Source organism: Sebastes fasciatus, chromosome 11 (assembly GCF_043250625.1).
Source record: "Sebastes fasciatus isolate fSebFas1 chromosome 11, fSebFas1.pri, whole genome shotgun sequence".
Lineage (NCBI taxonomy): Eukaryota > Metazoa > Chordata > Actinopteri > Perciformes > Sebastidae > Sebastes > Sebastes fasciatus.
In genome coordinates, this window is record NC_133805.1 from 112,501 (window position 1) to 122,500 (window position 10,000).

Here is a 10,000-nt window from a genome sequence, read left to right on the forward strand (position 1 = left end):
GACCTAACCCTGACCCACTGAAAAACATGAATGTCATTGTTTATCATTCATTCTGATGGATTTGGCTAATTCCACCTAACTTGCTAACTGCTAATTCCAGCTAACATGCTAACTGTGCTCTCTGCTGCAGGAGACTCTCTCAACACGGTGACCTTTGACATTTCGAAAGAGGGCAGCGGCTCGTCAGTGGTGGAACAGGCAAACATCTGGATCTTCCTGAAGATGTCGAAGGGAACCCGAGTGAAAGGCAAAGTGACACTGCGGCTGCTGCAGCTTCATCATGAGGATGATGATGGGGAGGAGCAGTGTGTTTCAGAGAAGATGGTGGACACTCGTCGCAGCGGCTGGCACACCCTCGCCGTCTCCCACAGCGTTCAGACTCTGCTGGACGGCGGCAGCACCTCGCTCAGCCTGCGGGTTTCCTGCCCGCTGTGCGCCGAGGCCGGAGCCTCGCCCGTCCTGATGCCTGCCGTCGTCGTCCAAACCGTCGGGCGAGATCAGTCTCACCGACCGTTCCTCATGGTGGTGCTGCGAGCCGGAGAGGAAGCGGCTCAGCGACGAGTCAAACGAGGTCTGGAGTGCGAAGGGAAAATACGCGTCTGCTGCAAACGACAGTTTTACGTGAACTTCAAAGATATCGGCTGGAACGACTGGATTATCGCTCCGTCTGGTTACCATGCCAACTACTGCGAGGGCGACTGTCCCAACCACATGGCGAGCTTCAGTGGCTCGTCGTTGTCCTTCCATTCAACGGTCATCAATCATTATCGTATGAGGGGCTACAGCCCGTTTCAAAACATCAAGTCGTGCTGCGTGCCGACGAGGCTGCGCGCTATGTCGATGCTGTACTACAACGAAGAGCAGAAGATCATCAAGAAAGACATCCAGAACATGATCGTGGACGAGTGCGGCTGCTCGTAAACACTCAGAAAGACATCTAGAACATGATCGTGGACGAGTGCGGCTGCTCGTAAACACTCAGAAAGACATCGGAAACACTTCCCGTTTCCTGCAGGAAAAATATAAGTTCAGCACTTTCCCAGAAAAGATTAAGTATTTCTGTTTAGTGACAAAGCTTCATATTTCTTATTGGGAGAGGCTCTTTTCCACATTGGAACGACCTGAGAATAGTATGCAAACGTTATCTGTCTACATGTTTATGTGTGATTTGTCTGTTGTATTCCATTGTTTTTCTATTGTTTTCTATTGTTAAGGTTCAACCTGTGTAAAACATTCTGATGTTGTTGAGATACTTGAAAGAAATGTGTTCAAGTGGCTGCTGGAGTCAAATATTATGATTATTTGTATTATTATTATAATCACTATTATAATGATTATCAATATTATTATTATTAGTTTTAGTTTTGATATTATTATTGAATAAATTCAATGTTGATATTTCCGCAACATTGGTGGCAGAGATTTAAATTCAGAAGAAAGCCAAAGAACCAGATGATGAAGTACGAACAGTCAGTTAACGAGCTGTGAGTAAATTAACTAGACGCTGTCAGTTAACGAGCTGTGAGTAAATTAACTAGACGCTGTCAGTTAACGAGCTGTGAGTAAATTAAATAGACGATGTGTCAGTTAATGAGCTGTGAGTAAATTAACTAGACGCTGTCAGTTAATGAGCTGTGAGTAAATGAACTAGACGCTGTCAGTTAATGAGCTGTGAGTAAATGAACTGGACGATGTGTCAGTTAACGAGCTGTGAGTAAATTAACTAGATGCTGTGTCAGTTAACGAGCAGTCAGGAAATGAACTAGACGCTGTGTCAGTTAATGAGCTGTGAGTAAATGAACTAGACGATGTGTCAGTTAACAAGCTGTGAGTAAATGAACTGGACGATGTGTCAGTTAACGAGCTGTGAGTAAATTAACTAGATGCTGTGTCAGTTAACGAGCAGTCAGGAAATTAACTAGACGCTGTGTCAGTTAATGAGCTGTGAGTAAATGAACTAGACGTTGTCAGTTAACGAGCTGTGAGTAAATGAACTAGACGATGTGTCAGTTAACGAGCTGTGAGTAAATTAACTAGACGATGTGTCAGTTAACGAGCTGTGAGTAAATTAACTAGACGCTGTGTCAGTTAATGAGCTGTGAGTAAATGAACTAGACGTTGTCAGTTAACGAGCTGTGAGTAAATGAACTAGACGCTGTCAGTTAATGAGCTGTGAGTAAATGAACTAGACGATGTGTCAGTTAACAAGCTGTGAGTAAATGAACTGGACGATGTGTCAGTTAACGAGCTGTGAGTAAATTAACTAGATGCTGTGTCAGTTAACGAGCAGTCAGGAAATTAACTAGACGCTGTGTCAGTTAATGAGCTGTGAGTAAATTAACTAGACGATGTGTCAGTTAACGAGCTGTGAGTAAATTAACTAGACGATGTGTCAGTTAACGAGCTGTGAGTAAATTAACTAGACGCTGTGTCAGTTAATGAGCTGTGAGTAAATGAACTAGACGTTGTCAGTTAACGAGCTGTGAGTAAATGAACTAGACGTTGTCAGTTAACGAGCTGTGAGTAAATGAACTAGACGCTGTCAGTTAACGAGCTGTGAGTAAATGAACTAGACGCTGTGTCAGTTAATGAGCTGTGAGTAAATGAACTAGACGCTGTCAGTTAACGAGCTGTGAGTAAATGAACTAGACGCTGTGTCAGTTAACGAGCTGTGAGTAAATGAACTAGACGCTGTGTCAGTTAATGAGCTGTGAGTAAATGAACTAGACGCTGTCAGTTAACGAGCTGTGAGTAAATGAACTAGACGCTGTGTCAGTTAACGAGCTGTGAGTAAATGAACTAGACGCTGTGTCAGTTAACGAGCTGTGAGTAAATGAACTAGACGCTGTCAGTTAACGAGCTGTGAGTAAATTAACTAGACGCTGTGTCAGTTAACGAGCAGTCAGTAAATGAACTAGACGATGCGTCAGTATTATTATCGTAGTATTATTAGTTATAGTTAGTGATTATAAGTTATTTGGTGAAACAAAAACTCAATGAAAATGTGTCTTTGATTGTTGCTTCATTGTGAAAAGAATAAGAAATATTGTCAACTTTATATAATTTATTTGTATTTTTTGTCCTTTTTAGTTCCATCATTAAACAACGACGTTTCAACATTTAATCATCATCATCACCAGCTCTTTATTTTGTAAAACAGATGAGATTAAAGTCACCGATCACATTCCTACTTGCTGATCTTTCCTCAGCGTTGCCGTCACAACAAACTGTTCGTTTAGATCCTCCAGACGTTCGACTGGAAGAACAAATCAATCATCAGGTCTTTATACCGTCTGTAGGAGACGTTAACGGGCACGGCCACTATTTGCTTTTCCGCAAGGATGTGAGCGACTTTGACGAGGGCCAGTGTAAGGAGGGCCAGCGTAAGGATGTGAGCGACTTTGACGAGGGCCAGCGTAAGGAGGGCCAGCGTAAGGATGTGAGCGACTTTGACGAGGGCCAGCGTAAGGAGGGCCAGCATAAGGAGGGCCAGCGTAAGGATGTGAGCGACTTTGACGAGAGCCAGCGTAAGGAGGGCCAGCGTAAGGATGTGAGCGACTTTGACGAGGGCCAGCGTAAGGAGGGCCAGCGTAAGGAGGGTCAGCGTAAGGAGGGCCAGCGTAAGGAGGGCCAGCGTAAGGAGTGCCAGCGTAAGGAGGGCCAGCGTAAGGAGGGCCAGCGTAAGGATGTGAGCGACTTTGACGAGGGCCAGCGTAAGGAGGGCCAGCGTAAGGAGTGCCAGCGTAAGGAGGGCCAGTGTAAGGAGGGCCAGCGTAAGGAGGGCCAGCGTAAGGAGGGCCAGCGTAAGGATGTGAGTGACTTTGACGAGGGCCAGCGTAAGGAGGGCCAGCGTAAGGAGTGCCAGCGTAAGGAGGGCCAGCGTAAGGAGTGCGAGCGTAAGGAGGGCCAGCGTAAGGAGGGCCAGCGTAAGGAGTGCCAGCGTAAGGAGGGCCAGCGTAAGGAGGGTCAGCGTAAGGAGGGCCAGCGTAAGGAGGGCCAGCGTAAGGAGGGCCAGCGTAAGGAGGGCCAGCGTAAGGATGTGAGCGACTTTGACGAGGGCCAGCGTAAGGAGGGCCAGCGTAAGGAGTGCCAGCGTAAGGAGGGCCAGCGTAAGGAGGGCCAGCGTAAGGAGGGCCAGCGTAAGGAGTGCCAGCGTAAGGAGGGCCAGCGTAAGGAGGGTCAGCGTAAGGAGGGCCAGCGTAAGGAGGGCCAGCGTAAGGATGTGAGCGACTTTGACGAGGGCCAGCGTAAGGAGGGCCAGCGTAAGGAGTGCCAGCGTAAGGAGGGCCAGTGTAAGGAGGGCCAGCGTAAGGAGGGCCAGCGTAAGGATGTGAGCGACTTTGACGAGGGCCAGATAGTGCTGGCTAGACGACCGGGTCAGAACATCTCCAGAAGCAGCTCTTGTGGGATGTTCCCGGTCTGCAGTGGTCAGGATCTACCAGAAGTGGTCCAAGGAAGGAGAACTGTACATAATAACACCCTTGTTGCTTTTGGTGTATCGTGTTTACGCCATGTATTCTGTACTTACTGCAATGCAAACCCAGAAATATGCAGCATATCCTAATACAAAGTTTCGTATGATATCTGTTTGTCACATTAAAGGGAAAACCTGATCTCTATCTATCTGAGTTAGGAATATAGAGTGAAAAACACCTGTCTCTTCTTCTTCCTGCTTCCAGGGACAACGTCGAAGGCGAGGAAGAAGTTTAGAGTGCTACTTCAGCTTTGGTAGCTGTGGGGCGCAATGCCGCTCAAAAACATCCTCGTTCTCGTTGCTTGTATTCCAAACTTGTTACGTTTCCCACAGCAAAAATGGCATCCTAAGATATGAGCACAGAGGATGTTATGGGTAAGGATTTTTACAGTGTATATTTTACAGTGTTTCGGCTGACTTTGGGGAGGACGGGGTCCATCCAGAACCTGAGCTGCCAAAGCAAACACTGATTGGTGGGCTTAATCAGTAAATGAAGGAATTATTTCTGATTGTTGGAATGGTGGAAAGACTAACAGACTCATGTTTTATTTAGTTTCTGAGTTTGATGAAGTGTGTTTTACTGTCGGAGTTTGGTGTCAGACAGAAACTTGAATTCAGAAGGTGTACGGTTGAATTTTCTGTTTGGTGTAAGAGTATTCCCTTCATCGACATTTTGAGAGTTTATTTTGTTCATCAGACTAAAAAAGCTTAGAGAGCTTGTGTAACGTAGCGATCCTGGTACATGTAGGCCAAGCCGTCATGGCTCCACAGCACGAGAGATCAGCTTTCTGGGTCAATATAGCAGCATCAGCACTGACTGGACGGCCACAGAAAAGATGGTGGATTTTCCCTTCAAGTCATCAGCTAATGTTCAGAATCTGAAACAAGAAGAAAAGTTCAGACTAAATGTGAAGCTCAGAGGTGATTTTATGGTCCCGACTGACTCTTGATGACGTGTTTGAAGCTGGTCGGCCTCTCTGCCTCCTGTTCAGGTCATTTTTGTTTTCAGAGATCAGGATCAGTCGGAGCTCCGCCGTGCCTTCACACTTTCACAAAGGCAGTCAGAGTGATGTAGAAACCCGACACTCGGCTCTTTGTTTGCAGGTAAAAACTGGAGCGACGGCCGGCAGACTGAAAGGCTCCTCCACTTCCTCCTCTGTCCCACTCGGCCGTCTGACTGCTGGACCGAGCCGCCGCCGATGTTGGTTAAGTTAAACCTTTGCGGGTCGAGGAGAAGCGGGGCAACCGGAGCCAGTTGGCATGGCGACGCTCTGTTTGTTCGCTGACCTACAAACTCATCGCTGAGTCGACAAGTTGGTTTAAGAAACACAAAGACGGCTGCTGAGGCAAACACAAAGCACTGTGGGTACTGGAGCACATTGCGTCAACAGAAACACTTCCTGAAATACAACTCAACAATAAAACATCTATCAAAACTAATCTACAGTTATAAACCTTCATTTAAATCAAATGTTCAAAGGTTCATCCGATGTAATGAAACCAACAACAGAAAACTGTGTGTGTGTGTGTGTGTGTGTGTGTGTGTGTGTGTGTGCTCTACCTCTCACCCAGTGCATGCTGGGATAGAGTCCAGTGATTACTGGGTTATCAGAGAGGTTTGATGGTCTCTGGTGGTCGGAGTTTCAGTCTGAGCAGAACATTTAAACTGTACATACAGAATAATAAATAATAAATAATAAATAATAAATAATAAATAATAAATAATAAATAATAAATAATAAATAATAAATAATAAATAATAAATAATTAACAATAAATAATAAATAATAAATAATAAACACATCTCAGAGGAACCAGAGCGACCACATAGAACTGTTCATTAACATGTTGGTTCTGTGAAGTTTACTGTGAGGGGAGTTTACTCTCTGGAGGATTCATCCAGACCACCATCTCCTCAAACATCAACCAGACAAACACAACAAAAGGATGTCTGAGTCTCCTCCACTCCACAAAGTCAAAGTTTGATTCGTGAAAGTTCGGTCAAAACGATGGATTTAAAGTCCTCCACAGATTCAGCCTGTCTGATGTCCATAGGGAGGTTATTCCGGAGGAAAGGGGCTCAATAAGAAAAGGCCCTTTGGCCTGCTGGCTTCTTTTTAACTCTGTGGACAGACAGGAGCCTGATTGGAGTATCAGGTTTAAGTAGATCAGACAGGTAGGAAGGAGCGTGCCCATTTAATAATAATAATAATAATAATAATAGATTAAACTTACACACGTGGACAAAATTGTTGGTACCCTTCCGTTAAAGAAAGAAAAACCCACAATGGTCACTGAAATAACTTGAAACTGACAAAAGTAATAATAAATAAAAATTTACTGAAAATGAACTAATGAAAATCAGACATTGTTTTTGAATTGTGGTTCAACAGAATCATTTTAAAAAACAAACTAATGAAACTGGCCTGGACAAAAATGATGGTACCCCTAGAAAAGATGTAAAATAATGTGACCATAGGGACATGTTAAACTAAGGTGTGTCCTGTAATTAGCATCACAGGTGTCTTCAAACTTGTAATCAGTCAGTCTGCCTATTTAAAGGGTGAAAAGTAGTCACTGTGCTGTTTGGCATCATGGTGTGTACCACACTGAACATGGACCACAGAAAGCTAAGGAGAGAGTTGTCTCAGGAGATCAGAAAGAACATTATAGACCTTCATGTTAAAGGTAAAGGCTATAAGACCATCTCCAAGCAGCTTGATGTTCCTGTGACTACAGCTGCACATATGATTCAGAAGTTTAAGGTCCATGGGTCTGTAGCCAACCTCCCTGGACGTGGCCGCAAGAGGAAAATTGATGACAAATTGAAGAGACGGATAATACGAATGGTAACCAAAGAGCCCAGAACAACTTCCAAAGAGATTAGAGGTGAACTCCAAGGTCAAGGTACATCAGTGTCAGATCGCACCATCCGTCGCTGTTTGAGCCAATGTGGACTTAATGGAAGATGACCGAGGAGGACACCAATGAGTTGCAGAGATCGGGTGAGGGGTCAGAGAGGGGGTTGGCACGAGGCCTGAGGAGTGTTGACAGTGGAGAAGAGGGTTCGGGGGTTACGGGTGGGGTCATTGATGATGGTGGAGAAGTAGTCAGATTTGGCAGCAGTGATGGCGTCTTTGTAGGTGATGAGGTGAGATTTGTAGGATTTCCGGTGAACAGTGAGTGATGACTTTCTCCAGAGGCGTTCAAGCTGGCGGCCGGTCTGTTTGAGTTTTCTGAGGTGGGGTGTGAACCAGGGGGAGGAGGTGTTGAATGAAACAGTTTTGGTTCTCAGGGGGGCCAGTGAGTTGAGGGAGGCAGACAGGGTGGCGTTGAGGTGGTTGGTGAGATCATCAGGTGAGGTGGGGGGTGGGTCCAGGTGGAGGGCAGCAGATAGCAGGTCGGAGAGATGGAGGGGATCGATGGACTCAGTGTTACGGAATGAAATGACTCTGGGGAGTTGCAGACGGGGTGTTGGGGAAGGGATTGTGAATTGGATGAGTTTGTGATCAGAAAGGGGAAAGGGGGATGGGTGGATGTTCAGAACCGGGACGTTGGCAGAGCAGACGAGATCTAGAATATGGCCTTTATTGTGTGTGGGGAAGGTGATGTGCTGGGTGAGGTTGAAGTTGTCCAGTAGAGTGGAGAAATCAGAGGCAAGTTTACAGGTGGGGGAGTCCATGTGGATGTTGAAGTCGCCCAGTAGCAGTAGGGGTAAGGGGAGGGATGATGCTAGGGTGAGGAGTTCAGACAGATCGGAGAGGAAGGATGAATTTGGTTTAGGTGGGCGGTAAATGAGAATGACTGTGGTGGAGCAGGTTTTGAAGGCGAGGGATTCGAATGAGGTGACTGTAGGGAAAGTGAGTTCGGTGGTCCTGAGGTTCTTGTTGAATAAGACTGCGAGGCCCCCTCCACGCCGGGAGGGGCGGGGTTTGCAGAGGTAGCCGAAGTTGGGGGGGGATGCTTGGTTGAGGGAGAAGAAGTCATTGGGTTGTTGCCAGGTTTCAGTGAGCAGGAGGAAGTCCAGTGAATTGTCCAGGATGAGTTCATGGAGGATGGGGGCTTTGTTGTTAAGTGAACGGGTGTTGAGGAGGGCAAAGTTGGATGAGTGGGAGGGTGGTGTGATGGGGGCACGCTGGAGAGGTTTGAGGTTGGCCAGGTTCACAGTGCGGCGGGGTCCAGTGGAGGGGGGGCGGCGGGGGTGAGTGGTTTGGATGTTGTAAGTCGGGGTGGTGGGGGTAATGGAGGACTGGAGATGACGGTTGTGTTTGGGGCCACGGTGAAGGTAGCGTTTGCAGATGAGGATTCCAGCAGATTGAGCAGAGGAGAGAGCAGTGGAGGATAGCCGGTAGTTTCTCCTGAGGCGGAGGAGTTGACAGCGAGAGTAGGGGAGAGGAGGGGAGGAGGTAATGGGGGGACAAAACAACTGTGGGAACCAGGGGGGTCCTTTGAATAACAGGGGGGGTAGTGTAAGAAGCAACAGGAGAGGGGTGAGTAGGGTTGATGGTTCCATGGTTTAGCAGACGGGTTAGCGGTTAGCAGGTGGTGAGAGGGACGGTAGAGGCAGCACAGGGTAGCGTTAGACAGGGGGGGGGGCGGTGGTACTCACGATACAGACGGAATCAGATGATGAGGAGAACAGCCAGATGATTATTGTAATCCAGTGGTGGAGTGTCCGAGAGGAGTTGAGGGGGACAGAGAAACATGCAGGGCAGCTCCGCTAGCGAGTTAGCAGCTAACCGGCTAGCTAGCGAGGAGAGTGGAGCGCACGGGAGCAGAGGGAAAAACCAAAAGACGGAGAACAAGAGTGGGAATGAGACGGAACACAACAAAACTCAGGAGAACAGTGAAGAAACAGCAACAAAACAAAACGAAACAAGAGGAAAGACAGCTATTCTAGGTCATCAGAAGCATCTTAACGTCTGATCTGACGTGGATCAGGAGCCAGTGTAATGAAGCTAAAACTGCTATAATATAGTAAAATGTTCTAGTTTTAGTTTGAAGACTTCTAGTACTAGAACGAGGCAGACCTGATAGCAAAACATTACAATAATCCAGTCTGGATGATACAAAGGTGTGAATCAGGACCTCTGCATCAGCCATGGATAAAGAAGACCTGATGTTAGAGATGTTGCGTAGGTGAAAGAAGGCGATCTTTGTGATGTCTTTAATGTGCTGATCAACAGAAAGAGTTGAATGGAACGTAACACCAAGATTCATAACTGTTGAACTCTGGGATATCACCCAGTTCTCTAAAGATCCTGTTACCTGATCAAACTGATGTCTATGTGGAGCAGGGCCAATGACCAGCATCTCAGTTTGATCTCAGTTTAGGAGCAAGAGATTACTTTGCATCCAGTTTTTCACCGCAGACAGGCAGGCCTCTAGTTTGCATCCTTTGTCTAAGATGTATCCTCCGTCTTTATAGGCAGATACAGCTGAGTATCATCAGCGTAACAGTGGAAACTAATTCCGTGACTACGTATTATTTGGCTCAGAGGTGTGATGTATAGGGAGAAGAGCAGA

At 46.6% G+C, this 10,000-nt stretch overlaps 2 protein-coding genes across 3 annotated transcripts in view; both read left to right on the plus strand.

Annotated features, from left to right (window-relative positions):
- The window catches only part of inhbab (inhibin subunit beta Ab), an 8,104-nt gene extending 6,482 nt beyond the window's left edge, over positions 1-1,622 (plus strand). For both annotated transcript variants that reach the window (XM_074649773.1, XM_074649772.1), the window contains one exon: positions 131-1,622. In XM_074649773.1, coding sequence (XP_074505874.1) covers positions 131-921 — 791 coding nt within the window. In that variant the 3' untranslated portion in view covers positions 922-1,622. The remainder of the gene's footprint in view (positions 1-130) is intronic.
- A 1,325-nt stretch (positions 1,623-2,947) lies between these two features.
- Positions 2,948-10,000, plus strand: part of LOC141776314 (E3 ubiquitin-protein ligase RNF31) — a 115,441-nt gene continuing 108,388 nt past the window's right edge. Inside the window, exon 1 of the mRNA XM_074649771.1 lies at positions 2,948-2,958. The gene's annotated coding sequence lies outside the window, so the exon portion shown is untranslated. The remainder of the gene's footprint in view (positions 2,959-10,000) is intronic.